The following is an 18,069-nucleotide window of genomic DNA, read 5'->3' as shown; positions in this document are numbered from 1 at the left end:
CAGTATTTTTATTACAATAACGGCTCCTCACCTAAAATAATATTAGAATCATTTTGCTGCTTTGTAGCTAGTCCTCTTCCCTCCTCTTAATCAAATTTCATTTTCTTTAATGCGGTCGCTGACGCTTGCACAAGAATACTCTTAGTCTTTCCAAGTATAAACATAAACAGTTGAAGTTACCCATATAATTACTAAAAGAGCACATTTTCCCGCTGGTTGTCTGGTTTAAATACACTGACCACCAAAAAAACCGACCACCTTGAAAAATTTCGCAAAACCACTTTAAAAATTAATAATTTAACTAGTGATTGTTATTTTATTAAAGAACCATTCACTATCGACACATGATGTACAAATTAGCAAAAAAAAAAGAAGACAAATAAACGCAGAATTAAATTTAATTTAACAAAATAACTGAAACAGACCAAGTACGATATTTTCTTAATTAAAACAATAAAGGAGGCTGTTGTTGTAAACCGTGTTTTTCATCATTTGATTATAAGTTTGGCAGTTAATAAACGTTTTCACGCGAAAACAATGCCCTTAACTCTTACAGATGTCTCTCAAATTGTCGCTCTGTTTCTGTTATTTTGTTAAATTAAATTTAATTCTGCTTTTATTTGATTTCTTCCTTGCAATTTGCGCTACCACAACACAGGCGCTGCGGGAGGTATTATTTAAGCCAATGGTTTTTACTTTGAAGAGATTATTACAAAACAAAAATCGTAAAATCAAATTTTATAATTTTTCAAAGAAGCGGGATTTGTTGAACTCTACTTCAGGGCTTTCATACTCACGAAAAGATAGCCATTCGCCGAATGGACTCTAGTTATTACATTACTTCCTTACCTTACGCTTGAGAAGTAAAAATACAGATATATTTATGTTAGAGCAGAGCTTCATTTAAAATAAAATATTGGTTACCAGGAGTCAGTTAAATTTATTCTGAATTTTCTTTGATTTCATTTCTTTGAAATTAGAAGTAGTTTTTATTGTACCACAGAATATTACGTATGTAACGTGCGTGCAATGTAGGTTATAATGACAAGCACATCCATTTATTAGCAGCTGCCAAAACTAATGACTATTTTACGAAGTAGTACATGCGTCACTAAACCACCTTTATGAGTCACGGAGAATATTGACAATTTACTACAAGTTAATAACGTTATCAAACAGTCAAATTATACCCAGAACGTTACTGATGTATCTATTACCTTTTAATGCCTGTGATAGAAGGTAATAAGTAATGTAGAAGCTTGCAGAGATATAGGGGCCGTACATAAAATCAAAAGTTGGGAATAAAAATAACATAAAACTGACTCAAAAGGAGTCCACGACGATGGCTTGCAAGTTCTGACGTTAGAAGTTCTTTACCACATGTGCGTTGATAGAAAGATTAAATAAAAGTTAATGATAACTATAAAAATAACACTTTTAACTGAAACAAAACAAAACAAAATTCCAAACTGTGTTATTTTAATACTTTTTTTTACTTTTTAGTACAAATAAGAAAAGACATGTGTTACACTATTGAATGCAGAAAAAATGTTTTTTTTTTTAATATTAAATTTGAGCCCTCGTACTATTTAAAAAAAAGTTATGCGAATTTGGCGACACAAACTCCTTTCACTGTATCTTATTTCCAAAAAAAAAAAACTTGATAATGTTTTCCATAAAATTTATAGAATTTCGTAAGCCGAAAACAGTGGTGAAAACCGGTTCCAAAATTTCCATTAATAAATTGAGATTTTGATTTTTAAAGGCACGTGATGTAAAAATTTCACCATAAATGTCGTAAATTATTGGAAAATATATATAAGGCATTGTATACTGTGTAGGATTTTTTTCTCCAAATTTATTAAGAAGTAAGTAATTTTCCAATAATGTAAAAAAGTTAAAGACCAAAGTTGTACGGTTTTTGATGGCATACAATGAAATTGTTTTCAGTTCATTCGAGGGTCCTGTTTGAAGGTGTGTGTTGTAACTTAGTTTTTTTCAAGTAGGATACGTATAGTCTCACTTTTACGTTGTGTTAAAATCAGTATTTTATAACCCATTTATAACATTATAACCCTAGTTTATTTTTGAAATTCTAATTCCTTGTTATTTCAGAATTTTTTTAGCAAAGTCTGTCTTACAATACTTATGTATTTTAGAGAAATAAATAAAGGTGCGTGCTTTGCTGTGATATAAATAATAAAGTTGAGTCTTAATTTACAGTGTTTTCTTTTTATTAATTATTACGATTTCCAAATATCGGTATTTTAGTTTTTTTCCAATAGAGCAGCCTTATTTTACTGCTTCTTATTCTAAGTATTTCTTGTTCTTTCTTTTTTGTTAAGTATTTTGTAAATTTAAAGTTGATAGTTATTGCAATTTTTTAATTTTTAAGGACATATTGAAAAAAAGGGAACAAAAATAGAGTAAGTTGCATTAATAAATTACCGGGTCTTCTATTTGAAAAAAACTAAACTACCGATATTTGAAAATTGTAAGGTTTTACTGCATACCTACATTAAAATTTGAATGCGAACGTCCATAAAAGCCTGGAATACAGATCTTGAAAATCACATTATTACGATTTTTTATGAACCCCTGTTTTGCTAAAAAATTTAAGGAACTGGAATAACGTGGCAATATCGCATCGGAATTTCAAAAATAAACTACGCTTCTAAAACCTAGAAAGAGGGTAATGAGAATACGCAAAAATATATCGTATGCCACATTTGCTACTCAAAGAACCGTACTACTTCAGTTTGTGATTTTTTTTTCCATTTCTAATAATTAAAATTTAATGAGATATCGTGGATTGCGCGTTGAGTGACTCACCCTATACAGGGTGACTGCGAAATATGTGCAAATATTTTAACCACGGCATCCCCCACCCCAGTAGAGCCGAAATATAGAAAAAACAAATTAAAAATCGAATGGGGCAAAACCCCCATGAACCACCCTCGACACGAAGACACTGAGCCACCTTGTAAACAGAGTTGGAAAAACGTTCGACTAAAAACGACCCAAACACTTTCAGTTTCAATTAAAAGTAAAACCGACTTTTTGCTGCTTATCATTCGTTCATTCATTTACTCATTCATCGTTAAAGGTCAGTGTGAAAGTTTTTTGGTAATTTTGATTCTGACGGATGTTTGGTCCTTGTCACAACGATTTTACATTGTTTATTGGAACAGAAATAAGAGCAACTTAGAATGCTACTACCTTTTTACAAGAAATGTTGAAAATGTTGTTCTTGACTAGCAATACAGGCGTCAGAGCGTCGCAAGAGGTTTGTTGATAGGCAAAAAAACACCGGAGTAGCGGCTGCCACTTTCACTTGTTGAAGCTCTTCAATAATTTCTGGACACTGTTGATTTCCACAAACGAATTGTTTCATCCAACACCTTTCTCGAAAACCGTCTCTTGAAATCGTACTTGTTGACGACTATGTGGAGTTCCATTGGACAAAAAGTGAGTTACACAACGTGGACAATCAGTGGACTCCAAACCGTGCACTTTGTCAACATGGTATGGATGTGGCCGTGTTCTTTTAATGTAGGATGCACTACAAACTGCGAAAATCCAAATTCTCCTTTCTGCCCCATCACGACCACGATCGTAAATTTGAGGTTGAAGGTAACATGATCTCGGAGATGCTGTACCACCATATCGACACACTCTGCATTGGAAAACTGGACCATACACCGATTTCAACGACCGCTCGATAATGACTGGCCCTTTTCGTGTTTTTCACGTTGCGATTAAAAAAGTGCCTGATAAAGTTACTTTTTTGGTTCTTACTCCGAGTCCCCTACCCATTCATTGCAGTAATTATGTAGGTCACGAAACATTACCAGCGGCGCGTATAACAATTTACATTTAATTTCAAATAATTTTTTCTAGACACTGCTACCACTTAGGACCGTGAATTTTTGCCAGTGACATAATCATATTGTGAGCTATTGCCCATTTTTTTTTTTTGCATGTATTTCGCAGTCAGCCTGTATATTCAAGTACTTATTTCTTTAATCACGGCTGACTGAACGGATGTACGTCAGTACTGTTGTTGAATTTTGTGGGCTTGGAAAATCACGAACTTTGATTCCTTCGAGTGTTGCGCATTCATGCGACCCTTTTGCTTACTGCCATAATGTCAGTTTACTACGTAGTTATATGTTAATAAAATAATAATATTTGGTACGAATTAAACATAATGTTGATAAATGGCATCACAGTTTTCAGTGTTCATACGAGATGGGGATTAAAGTTAGAATTATATTTTTTTAACAATAAGTCAAACCATTTTCGCATTATTTTCACTTGAGCAATTTTCACTGATTTTTGTTATCAGAAGATTATAGAATTTCAGTGAATCAAAATTTTAACAAAAGAAAAAAAAACAGTCTTAATCAAAAGTGACCTCTTGATCTATGCTTTGTTACATACATACATATTTACATTTTTGGCGTTTAATAAGTTCACTCACTTTGACGTAGTTTGCTAGATAAAGATTAGCGCGCCAAATCTATCAAAATAATAAGTCGTAAAAAAAATGCAAAAAAATCTTTCCGCTCGTGGCATGTGCTTATTCTTCCGACTCTCGCAGCCATAAAACCTAAACGGTTGATTCAATGAAGCGTAATTTACCAAATAATGTTTATTCCGGTCGACCAATTTTTATATTAAATCTCAAGTATACAGATACTATATTCGCAGATGCTGTATTTCTGCGGTCAAACTTTATTTGAAATTAGATAATAACATTGTATATCCGTAGCGTCGCTCAGTCGGCATTGCCAGTGCTCACCCGCATACTGTAGAGAATAGATCAACATCGACCAAAGACAATTTTCAAACAATGCTGTGTAAAGTTTGCGTAATTTTCCTTTTATTGGCTGCTTGTGCTTACGGGTATGAAGACTGCGGTAAGTTTGGCTTTCTTGAATATTTTTACGAGAATTTCTTTTACACAATCATAATTTTCTTTGTCTGTAGTTTTTTACGACGAAACGCACTGAAGAACATTGATAATTATTAAGAACAATCGTTTGGAATTTTTCATTTCGACTGTTTATACGACAAAAAAAGTAACCATAATGGTATTATCCTGTGAATAACAAGTATTATTATATACCTATTAAAACCTCATTTCTTAGAACCTTAAAAAAATGAAAATAAGTCATGCTATTTTTGTAAATTAAACACATATATTTTGATATTAATTTTAAGCATATTCATCTAAGTCAAAGTTCAGCTAAGTACATTTTGATACATTTGACTTATTTTATACAAACACCGATAACATTGCTTGTCTCTATATGGTATTAATTTGATAATGCCTACGTAATGTAAAACAGAAGAAGTATTACGATAAAATTTAAATGAATGCAGTTATTTTCTTTTTAATAAATGAAATATTTTAAATTGGGTATATCACTCAGAAAACGTTGCTGAAATTTTACATTGTTTATAAACTGTAATTAGGTTATGCAATTTAATTCTTTGTATCGATAGCATGTTCGCAAAAATCAAGGTCATATGCTACTGAATATTTTCCATAATTTTATATGACCGTGACAAAGAAAATTCTACGTTTGCTTTGTCGTTGTATTGTTTTTATTAGCAAGTACCTATTCAAATTGAAATATTATTTTTCAGTTCATTTAAATAATTCTAAAAATTTTTAGAAAAAGAATGATTGAAAAATAAAAATTTAGCTCCTAGGCGTTCTAAATTAGTATATATCAGTTTATTAAAAGAATCTTTTAGCATAAATAACGCCAAAAGGGGCATTTTAACAAAATCTGATGTCAACTGTAACAACGTCGAACCAGTATTGTCTTTTCATATTTCCTACATTTGGATTTAACATTGAGCAACATGATAAAATTCAGTTCATAAGCGATTCTGGAACCAATATGTAAAAACATATTAGAAATTAATTTAGATATGTTACAGAATTATCAGGAAAATATGTATTTAACTGCGATTAACTTGTGAGTTCAAAAATATCACATGGTCATTTAATATCTTGAATTGCCGTTTACCTATATAAAAAGAGTGACTGAAAACAAGTAGTAATTGAAAAACAATGGCATTTTTTAGTAGATATGTTATTTAAAAAAAAAAAAAAAACAGATTTGCGGAGGCAAATAGCGCCTTATAAATTCTTGGAGATTATAATAAAATATGTAATTCATATTGATGTTCATTATCCATTTCTCATAAAGTTCTGAGAGTGTTGTATTTATTATGCGTCATATAGTTTATCTCGTCATAAAATACTTGTTCAGGGCAACAGATACAGAATTAGGTACTGATTGTAATTATTTTTGTATATGTAAGCGGTGCCATACTTTGGATCTAGAAGTGTACCTACTCGATATGAAATTTTCTGTTCTCTCCTTATAACTATTCGTCGAATTTTAGTTGCAACATTCTGTAACCTTCATAGAAGTTTATGTTTGATGTTACGAAAAAGGAAATACTATATCCATGTCAGTTTTATTACTGCAGTCTTGCACATAATCGCCGTTATAAACACCTGCAGTTGCAACTAATCTAATATCACTTTCAGTTGGTAATCCCACACAAGGTCATTAGAGAAAAGACAGAAAGCATTCATTACTGTTACTGATTACTCATTTGCTTTAATTACCTCAGTTAACAGCAAGAAAAAGTGATTAACATACATTATTATCTTTTTCAGGTTCAACTGCTGGATCAATCGTATCAGTCAATGTATCCAATTGTGACAACATAAAGAAATGTGTACTGAAGAGGAACACAAATGCAAGCATAGAGATTAGTTTTACGACAAGTATGTGTAAATTAATTTAAAAATTCAAGATGAATCAATTTGTCAAGACATAAATATTAAATAATGCGAATACAATTTGGTCAGCATTTTGCATGATTGACTTTGACGATCTATGCGAAATGAATTTTTATTTTTATACAATTTTGACCTCTGGGAGGTTGAAGGTGATGCGACTGTGGAAAGCGGAAATGTAGATTATAGCTTCGAATCAATGTAATCAATTCAAATAACGAAATCGTTTCATTGCGAACTGTACGTAGTTTGTAATCGTCATGGTCAACGATTTATTTAATTTCGTTTGACATTGCACGGTGTAAACCTGTTAATAGCAATTTTTATTTTTGTTTTTCTCCAACAATGGGGTTCGTTTATTCTAAAAGTATAACAAGATTTTTATGTCCGATAGTATAATAATCTGTTTTATGATATCACTTGGCGTCCATAAAGTGACTCTTTATGGACTAGTCCGTAATGATAAAGTAAAAAGGCCGGTTCCCAATGTTAAGTACCTAATTATAAATAATAATTAACCCCAACATAATTTTTTATGGAAATCAGAAAACAATCGAATAGAAATTACAAATATTAATTCATTATTAGAGTAATAGTTATTGTTAATATTGATCACACAATTAACACTATTGCTTATAGAAGACAGTACTGTTGATTGATGTACTTATTGGATTTTCTTGTACTGAACTTTAGATGAGGGACATGTGTGTCCTAAAATTTTTGTGGCGACGTTAATTTTTGTCCTTTCGGATTCTTCTGCATATCCTTCCACAACACTGTCTGAGCGCCATCCTTACTATCTGCTTGCACTTCAATGCTATCCAAATGAAAATGTAAATCCGTAATCAAAGTTAATTTTTTTCACTACAATCGAACATAAAGCTTTGTAGTACATAATTAGGCTTTGTGGGCTTGCCCTATTTATTGTCCTCGCTTGCAAGCACGCTCTGTCATAAACTATAGTCCATGAAGACCTATATTATGTATCCTCGTTACATGAATAGCTATTTTGTATTACTTAGAAAATTCATTATTGAGGTGTTCATATTGCTTTCAATAATATTAATTACTTTTAGATGAGGATTCGGATGTTCTAAAGGCAGTAGTACATGGAGTGGTGCTTGGAGTACCATTTCCTTTCGATTTGCCAAATCCTGATGGATGTACAGACTGCGGAATAACTTGTCCCATTACTGCGGGTCAAACGTACAGCTACCACACGACATTACCTGTTTTAAAAAGTTATCCCAGGGTGAGTCAGTGACACGTGAAGTCATCTTTAGTAAAGCTGAATTAATTTTGCATTATCCTTCAATTAGAGTTATATCAGCATAATACACTTTGTTATTACACACTTAATTTTATTCTTTTTTTGTAGGTCACTGTGGACGTTAAATGGGAACTGCAGGATAAAGACGGAAAAGACGTGGTTTGCGTCACCATCCCATCACAAATTAAATAATGGGTTCAATACTTAACAATAGGTTTATTTTATTATATTTTGTTTTTTATATAAACGTGCAATACTGTTATCAATGAGATTAAAATTAGCAAAATTATAACGTGGTAATTTTATCAATTGAACAAATAAACTCAAACATTTCCGTTTTTATGTGGTTTTGTAATAATGTATCCCGTTTTGACATTTTTTACAATACCAATAAATTAAATGAATTTATCGACTACTCTTCAAGGTGCCTTAATAGTGACTAGGTTAGTGCATACAGTGAGTTTGTAGACAGACCTGTTACAGGGGGAAGCGGAGCCACCACTCATTTGTGACGTAGAAAGTACCTCGCTAGGGTTTTTGAGATCTTGTTGTGAACTACCCTGACTGTGATTACGTCCTGGCTACAAAGGTTTTGTAAACACAATGTCAGTTTCGGCAAAATCGTTCTTATAATGTAATGGGAAAAAGTAACTAGATTTCAAATTACCCGCCTAGGAGGTACTTTCTACGTCATCAACATGTCTCTTCAAGGTCATAATATACCCTAACCTAATCACTATAAAGGGACCTTGACTACTCTTGTTAAAATCTGCCGAATGTACAGAATGAGATAAGGTTTCGTACCTCTACTAGGAGTCAAAACTTTTGACGTGAATATTTCTGTAAAAGTTCTGCTTCTTTGGAAAACAATACTGTTTCTGCAGCTTGAAAAGGGCATGGGTCAGTTGCGCGCATCGGTCAGAAAAATCTCCAGGTGGTCCTAGGGACAGTAGCGCGCAAACTACGTAAGAGGTAAGGGATAGTTGTGCGCGGCGGTCAGAAATATTTGTATATAATTTGAAGAGTTAATACCATAAACAGTTGTTGCCTCTTCTAGTCTTGTAATTATATTTGCTACTTAGCGGATAAGTGTTTGAAAAAGGGTCTCGAACAGGGATGTTTATACATATTTCCAGTAGGGCTTATAATATCTGACTATATCAGCATTTGGAATAGTACATATATTAGCTACATTTTTTAAGTCTTTTAATGGCTGTAGTTTAGTCTTGACTCTTGACATAGACAGAAACTGATGTAACATTTATCAAAACTATTTGAATATATTATTCAGACCTAGCATCATAAGCTGAAGCAAATAACTTAATTTTAGATTCAAATTTCACTGTGGTCGTGTGGTATAGTGTGGTATATGAAAATTTAAGACAATTAAGTCTGTCTAAAACTGGCTTAGTCATTTAAGTATCTTTAATATTTTTAACTGCTTAGTAATCTTAATAATATGCGAATAGATAATTTTTAAATTAGGTAGTCCAACTAAAGCAATTTGGCATAAAGGTGGAAAATTTGGAGACTATGTTACTTAAGCTATTTTTCATTTTGTTCATCATTAATTGTGGTTTGTGTCAGTACAAAGATTGTGGTAAGTCATCATCTTATATACTCGTAGCTTATTTATACTTTTCATTTTTGTATGTAAACAGAATTCATTATGTATATGTGCAATATTTGTTGCTTTAATGAAAAGTCATACGTCACGAACATTTACAGAGATTTCTTTAATCAGGTTCGAAAGAGGGATCGCTTGTTAACGTTTCAATATCCGACTGCGAACCTAACGCCAAGAGATGCATTCTAAAGAAAAAGAAAAGTGTCACAATCACAATAAATTTCACCAGTAAGTACGACTTATGTCGTTTGTGAGTTTTTAATCATAGTTGTATTAGCAGAATTTCGCTTTTAAAGATTTAGTTAGTATACGAATTTCGTTTGAAATTAAATTTACAATTCGAAACATTTATTGCAGTGCAAGCAGTAAATATAAGTATTTTTTATTATTATGATTGAAGACTGGACAACAAGAATTAAATTTCTTGCCTATTTTTTCCAGTGATAAGTTTGAACTGACAACATGTTCTTGGTTGGGTACAAAATTTCTGGAATCGTCAATTACTTTCATTATTTGGAAATATATATTTTTTTAATTTTTATTGTTTAAATATATAGTTATAATGAAGAAATTTACTGACAACATTTTCATTTTTTTGCACTTCTATTTTACCCAGAAATGTATCCAAGATTATTTGAATTGAAACACTTTGTATATTGTTTTGTTTTTGGATGCACAATAAAACACTAAATCATAATGTTTCATATATATGCAGGTGAAATTTTAGAAAAAATATTTTCAAATAACTAAGATAAGTGACTATTCGGGACTTACCAGTATAAGACTATAATGAAGTTTTCTTATTGAAGATGTAGAATCTAAAGTAGTCACAGCGGAAGTATGTGGTTCTCTGGTGTTCTTAAATGTAGTGTGTGCTCCTTTCCCATTACCAGAGTCAAATGGTTGTAACTCTGGAATAAAGTGTCCTGTCACACGAAATCAAATTAATACATACAAGGCATCGATTGATGTTAAATCTGTATATCCCAAGGTATGTTTTTTTTTTAAATAATAAAACAAAAAAAATATTATTAAACCAAATATTATCTCTTACAGGCTGCAGTGAATGTGAAATGGAAGTTGAAAGACGAAAATGGACAAGACATTATTTGTCTAATTATACCGGCAACTATACGTTAATCCTTATTTGCTCCTAGTAAGTGATGGTTAGTACCGAGTTCATAACTTGGACAATGTCGTAGTTTAAAATTAGAAAATATGCTATCAATCTTACTAATAATTACTAATATTAAACATTAATAATAATAAATAACAGTTGTATCTCACAGTCCAATATTAAATCTGGTTGACTTTATTATTAATTTATTTTCAATTTTTTGGGGTAAGTAAAATGATATAGGAGCATTCCAGGAGAAATAGGAACTTGCAACAAATTTTCAAAATAAAATGAAACAACATTTTTACTCATCTAGAGTGCTTATAGTTCGTAAAAATATTGGCAAAAATTGCAGCATATCCCTGCATATGAAGTACCCCGCCGATGGGACTTGTAAATTTCAAAAAATGCTCTAGAATTGACAAACATATAAAAACCATTGAAAAGTCATGTACTTCGTCGTATTTTTTTGTTTGTTTGTTATTGTTTATGTTTAACTTTGTCATTATGGTGTATTCTATGTTTACTAGTTGTTGTTGTTTACTAAATCGTTAATTGTGAATTAGAATTTTTTATTAATTTACTGTTCACACCGGCGGTGACAATTTAAAAATAATTTCTTATGAAAAAACTGTCAAGGACAATAAGTCAAAATAATACTCAAATTAAAGGTGGTATTTCTACTTATTAATATAAAAAATACACACTCTTTGGGTAATTAAGACGGATCAGATATAGCAAAATCTTTTCAATACATTTAGAAAGTGAGAATAAAATCAAATTGCCCAAGATTGTCCAAAAAATTCTAAATTTTTCTAAGATAGCCGCCATTGTGGTCATTTCCGCTTTAGAAAACTAATGTGACTAAGTTTTACACAAAATTATCGTTACCAACGTGACAATGGAATGCTGCTGTATTGTATTTTGTGTATGCGATATTTTTCGTAAAGCTTTCCACAGATTACATCACTATACTGTGAAAAACAGTTAAATTTTTGTATATGATGATAAACTTGAAATCAATATACACTGAGCAACAAATAAAATTTTGATTAGATTTCATAGATTTTCACGAGTTAAGGTCATCTGAATAATATGTTCGACTCATATACTTAGTTTGAATAATTTGTCAATCTCATTGCCATCTCGTACATAAATTTCTTCTTCACCCATTTATAAATACATCACAATTGAGAAGGGGAGGGTGGGCGGGGCTTATATCTTGTCCATATTTTCTTAATATACGAAATTTTCTTTTCCCAACAATAAACTGAAAACATCTTTAAGTATCGTGTTATCGAAACAAAACTCTATATATTAAGAAAAAAAAAAAAAGGTTAAGCAGAACGCACCCGTCTCGATCTCAATTATTATGAATTTGACGCGTCTCACCCCTCTACAAAGCAAGTACACTTCACTACCAACTCTTTCATTAGATACTACCACCCACAAATTCCCCTAGCTACCAACTTCCAGAAAAAAAACTAAACTTACACATGATTGCCTATGTTTAACGATTTGCTTAATTATTTTTTTCCAAATTCAAATTATTCAAATGCGATTTCGAGCCGTTGTTTTTTTTTGCGCGCAACTTTAATTCAAATTTGGTCACCACAAGGTATGTCATATTTTATCAAGGATTTCTTACATGATGTCAAATTAAATTATGAATTAATTCAAGTCATCGATTAAATCAAAAATGTGTTTTCAGATTACATCGTCCCATCGTCGTTGACCGAAAGTCACATCATAGCACACACAAACATTACAAACAAAGCACATGCAATAAACAAAACAAGTACAAGTTAATTAGGGTTAAAATGTAAGTAATAATTTGAGAATAAACATTCCGATTCAATTTATAAGAAATTATTATTTTCGAGTCCACGATGATAATTTTTTTGAATTGATGAAAAATTTCAAGAATAGTTAAAAATCCCAACAGGAATTGTGAATCCACCTATTTCATTATTAAGGAAAATACAGAACGGCATGCGAGGCGGGCTTGACCTTTGACTCAAAACTGGTTATTTTTCCAATGCTTCACCCCTTAATTTTCCCCTACATCTCAGCTAATTAAAACAATAAAACCAAAATCACACTCGTTGAAAACTGTGGCGTCGAATGCGATTCATTCTAAACTAAATAGAACGTATCCCCAATTTTAACATGTTTTCCTACACTTCCGAAACAAGAAGTGGCTAAAAAAAATGCCCTCTTTCCGTATGATTAGAGGTTTTTTTCTATCTGCTCTACATTTCAAACCAAGGGTTTAAATTCCACTAGGGATGCATGGTTGCCTATGCTATCGAATGATTTTTCAAACACGATTTAGAGGAGTTGTTTTTTATTTCTCGGCGTAAAGTTTGATTTTTAAATTTAGGATACCACAATATCAATTAAAAAAAATCAACCCACAACAAAAACGTCGCTATTGACGATAGAGAGATCATTATTTCGTTCATACGGTATTTTTTTAGACAAATAGTTGTTTTACATAACAGTAGAGCCTATTTTTTTTTAAGATAATCCGTATATGCGTAATTAAACACGTGGATGAATTATGGAAATAATTAATCATGAGCGGATTATGTTCAGTCTGGTAGTAAAGTTAATAGAAAAATAAATACACTTTACTATCCACACGTAGAACTGAAAGTACAAGTAGAAAATTAGAGTTTTGGTATATACAGCAAGTCCTCATGATGAGTTTACAACGAAAAAATATGTATGTAATTCTTAAAAAAAAAATGTTGGAAGGACTAAAAATTGTTGATTAGCTTAAATAACTACTTCTGCAATTAAAACGACAGAAGTACAAACACGTGTTTAAATAAACAAGAATAATTACGGTTTTTCATTAAATTATGTGATTAATATTGATTTATTGAAAAATCTGTATTATTTAAAAGTTTCTGTAGTTGAAATACTTGTTTTAAGTCAAGCCAAAATGTTTACTCCTTTGACTTTTTTCTGTAAAATAACATAAAAAAAAAATTCTTGTAAACCCAATCCGGGTCCATACTATAGAGCACATTCTCCGGAAACGGGAAATTCTGTATTTCCATATTTTACAAGAAATCAATGTGAAAATAAAATTATCAAATTAGATAAATGTTCAACGTTATATAAATTGACAGAGGTTCAGATATGGATTTAGTTATTATGGAGTTCAAAAATCTGGCTGGAACTCCCTGAATTTTACTGGACGTTTATTTATATATCTTTAATGCATATGAATTTGTCAGAGAGTACACAGTATTAAATTTATTCGACTTTTGTTGGTCCAAAATAAAAATCACATACAAGCATGGTGTATCACCCCCATGCTTTAATTCAGTTATTCAGGTAGATGAAACGGGATATCTTGCATTTTACAACACAAAAATAAACACATAACATATTTATTGTATGTCATAGGAACGAAACAAATATTTTACAAAAGTATAAAAATAGGATCTTTTATACTAATATATCAATTTACAAGTTCTGTAGAAGTAGGCACTATATTATATACATAGCTGGAAAAATACTTAACACATAATGAATATCATATGATAGAGCTTTAGTACAGAGAAAATAATTCTGCTCTTAATACATGTAGGCGTTTAATGAACTACAGGCTCGTCAACATCCTAACAATTTGATTTTAGTTATTTAAAGTAATGGAAGATTTTTAGAACAAAATAAAAATAACAAAACTAATCTTGTATGTGGACTTTGACTAGTATGTATGAGAATTAAGTAAAAGCGATTAATTTTAAGAAAAAAATAAGCTCAATGGCACACAAGAATAACTTCCAAAGTGACATACATCTGATATGAAAACAAAAAATAAAAATCTAACATAAAATTATACTTAAGTAAAAATCAACAACATAATGTTAGGTACATAACAAAACACATTGCAAATGTGAAATGGTCCTTTCTAAGTAGAAAGACAATAGTCAATAACTCAAAAAAAACTCTCAAAATTAAAATTAAACCGAGATTCTTTTGCTTGAAACATTAAGCAAAAATAGGTATCTAGTTACCATTCTATACATTTAACTTTTCATCATCCACAACTTATATAAATGATTTGAAAAGTCTGGTTGGCAGTTGATTATATGGTTATTATTATCTGAAATTGGACTTGGTGGTGGTTGAATGAGATCATAGTCCACACTTTCACATAGTTGTTCAGATTTACGTTTTTGGCGTCGATTCTCATTTGAAGTCTCACCTTTTTCCAATGTTTGGCGGGCTTTGTAAATAGGCTCGTATTCAATTAATTGTGCTAGAAAACCCTCATTTGGGTGGATGCATCCGCGTCGTCTTTTAACACAATCTATAGCTTCTCTGCAATAAAAATAATTAAAAATAAACTAAGAATGATAAGATTCAAACTTACTTGCTACTCAGTCCATATTTCTCCATGATATACGCTAAAACTAATGTGGCACTCCGTGATATCCCGTTGTTGCCATGCACTAAAACCTTGCCATTTCTTTGAAACGCTTCATCTATGAATTGTTTCACGGTAGGAAAAAACCTGATGATGTTTTCTGTAGCAGTGTCTGCGATGTTTAGTGTTAGGTATGTGATAGAGAGATCGTTGATTTGCGGTTTTATATACTGGGCTTCTATATCTTGTCTTACACAAATAATGTGCGAAATGCCGTGGTCACGTAACGTCTTCAAACAGTGTTTCTGAGCAGAAGAGTATGGTCCAAGAAACAGTCCCGGAATGATTTCTTGCATGTTTCTTCTCATTGTGTACGTCCATTCGCTGCATTGCAACGTTGGAATTTCATGCATAGGCTAAAAACGATTCGCCTTTTAATCACAAGTGGTTTAATTTATTGCTTATTTTTAGAAAAGCTTTCAAGTTTGACTGATTGACAAGTGGGGGTTAGGTTTGATGTCAAGGCGCCAAGTGAGAAAATGTCAAGAATATGAAGAATTATATCTCTAGAGTGTGTTACTACGCACGATTATTCACACGCAGTAATAAAAATGCGTATAAACACGCATCTTCATCCGACAGAAACGAGAAAAAATTACTAACCTCATCTTGTTGAAACTTCACTGAACTGGAATTCACGTCTAACATTTTGTTGTAATTTGCACACCTTCAGGGAGAAATTCTCAGATTTGATAATTTCACCCCCTTTATGACATCTTCGCTATTACTTTACTATTAATTTATCGAATTTTATATTCATAATTTCTACGACAATGGCAATGGAGTAGCTTTAATTGTTCGTGCGAATTCGCATGTCTTCCGACTTCCTTCGGTCCTTTTAATGCGCACTTTTGTGTGTATCGAGCGCCTAATTTAAACTGTTTCTTCAAAATATCAAATGATTTTATTCAAAATAATCCAGTCAATCTAATATTACAAAGTAGAGAACAGTGCATTTTGGGTAGATAGAAATTTTCTCGGTTTTCGTAGAGAGATAGATCGTGAGTATAAAACTGAGTGTTCGGGACTTTACACTAATTTTTACTTGAGTGTAAGCGAAAGAAATATTGTATTCGAGTCCGTCGGCCGACTCTCTACTTTTACGTTTTTTCGACCTATTATGACCTGTACAGTATGAAGAAATAGGTATTTCGTTTCCCTCTGTCTGTCTGTCTGCCGCCTGTCCGAATTTATATTAGACAGATAATCTCCGAAACTACTGGACTGATTGTTATCAAATTTTATATGTATATTAGGACTACCGTGTAGATGGTAAAAAGCTAACCAAACTTTGTCTAATCATCCCCACCAATAATGTGATAACGTCACCTCGAAATTGTACGTAGTAAATTCGTGTTAAATTACATCAAATAACACAGTCCTACACGTGTAATTTATGAATTCGTGTTGAGTTTTTACCCCACACGTCCATATTTTTGGAAAAAAAATCAAAATTAGATAACAACGTTTTGTAATTTAATTTTGAATCTGCAAAAGCGAATTTGTAAACTGGACTCAATTGAATAGGTATTCATTAACAATGCCATTTCAACGTCAATATATATTTGAAAGTTACACCGGGGAAAGAAAAATGTCTTACTTACTTTATTTTGGCTGCCACTGTGTACTTGTTTCAGTTGTACTCTTCTCTTTGGTATGTATGAATTTTGATTTAATTAATAACTTGTGCTAACATAGTTAAATGTTATGTTGTTTATAGTTCTTGATGGAGCGTCCCATAACGAAATGTTGCTTGTTTGCTTTCTAGCAGATTTAGTTAATTAAAAAATTAATTCTCGTGATAAATTTAGGGAATGAGAAAATTAAGCTTAACCGAGGTAAAAGTACAAAGGCGCAAAATGGGGAGTGAGGTGGATGAGCCCGAGATCAAGTTGACGGTTTTCTTTTGTCGTTGTCATTGTTCATGTTTATGTTTATTTGCAATTCCTGGAATGTCCTCATCCGTGTGAGAGGGACAGTCTGACCTTTTGATATAACGTTTTCAGGGGGTTTGGGTTTGGAGTGGTTGGTGGTGAGGGGACCTGTTTCAAACATTTTGTTTATTAAGATTTGTAATTTCATTGTCTCAATACCAATCCCGTTGAAACTTAATAAAGATAATAACAACAACAAGGGCGTTTGAAAGGACAAATAAAGGTAACTTTTAATATCCTTTGTTAATGTTGTTCGTAAACTTATTCCAAGCGTCTTTTCTGGGATAAAATTTAGTATTTTACGGTAATTGACCCGTATACAATTTTTATTTGTTTAGTTACAATCCCCAAAAAAATAAAGTTGGCAGGCGTAATTGTTGACTAAAAACCCGAGAGGCGCTGTTACCGAAAATATAATACATATTAGTACTTGTACAAATGATCTGCAGAAATCTTGTCTGTGGCTGTCGTTCTAAAAGTGGGCCCGTAGAAAACCTTGAGGGTAAAAAAAGTTCCGAATGACCACAGGATTTTTTCAGAGCAAATGTAAAGGGAGAATTAAAATTTTTGTCACATCCACTAACTTTGTAGAGTCACTTAATTTCAAAAACGCTGTGAAGTGGACGTGTAACTAATTAAATTATAATAATATTTCGCATTTTGTAAAATTTAATTACATTATTGGTACATATACTATATACTTATTAGACTAATTCAGTTCACACACTGAAAACCTATAAGCCAAAACGGCGGTTATTGTTTAAAAGATAGTTGTGAAAAGTGTTCTCACTTTCGAAAAAAAAAAAAAAATAATAGTATTCGTCATTCCAGTTATGGAATTTTTT

The 18,069-nt window shown here is 31.8% G+C and overlaps 2 protein-coding genes across 2 annotated transcripts; one reads left to right on the top strand and one right to left on the bottom strand.

Moving 5' to 3' along the window:
• Nucleotides 1-4,240: 4,240 nt before the first annotated feature.
• LOC135131767 (uncharacterized) lies at nt 4,241-11,041 on the top strand. The gene is made up of 9 exons (XM_064059648.1): nt 4,241-4,263; nt 4,775-4,922; nt 6,707-6,817; nt 7,906-8,081; nt 8,208-8,288; nt 9,585-9,699; nt 9,844-9,954; nt 10,536-10,717; nt 10,783-11,041. The coding sequence occupies exons 1-9, from the start codon at nt 4,252-4,254 to the stop codon at nt 10,864-10,866; spliced, it is 1,020 nt and encodes a 339-aa protein (XP_063915718.1). The 5' UTR covers nt 4,241-4,251; the 3' UTR covers nt 10,867-11,041.
• Nucleotides 11,042-14,231: 3,190 nt separating this feature from the next.
• On the bottom strand, nt 14,232-16,110 carry LOC135122796 (serine/threonine/tyrosine-interacting protein-like). Its single transcript, XM_064047234.1, has 3 exons — nt 15,894-16,110; nt 15,237-15,646; nt 14,232-15,184 (listed from the first exon to the last, which is right to left on the bottom strand). The coding sequence occupies exons 1-3, from the start codon at nt 15,936-15,938 to the stop codon at nt 14,890-14,892; spliced, it is 750 nt and encodes a 249-aa protein (XP_063903304.1). The 5' UTR covers nt 15,939-16,110; the 3' UTR covers nt 14,232-14,889.
• Nucleotides 16,111-18,069: the final 1,959 nt, after the last annotated feature.

The sequence above is a fragment of the Zophobas morio genome, unplaced genomic scaffold (assembly GCF_036711695.1).
Source record: "Zophobas morio isolate AGI-343-1 ecotype UQ-CSIRO unplaced genomic scaffold, CSIRO_AGI_Zmor_V1 ptg000002l, whole genome shotgun sequence".
NCBI classification, from domain to species: Eukaryota; Metazoa; Arthropoda; class Insecta; order Coleoptera; family Tenebrionidae; genus Zophobas; species Zophobas morio.
Note: the sequence above shows the minus strand (reverse complement) of the source record. Positions and strands in the feature narration are given on the sequence as shown.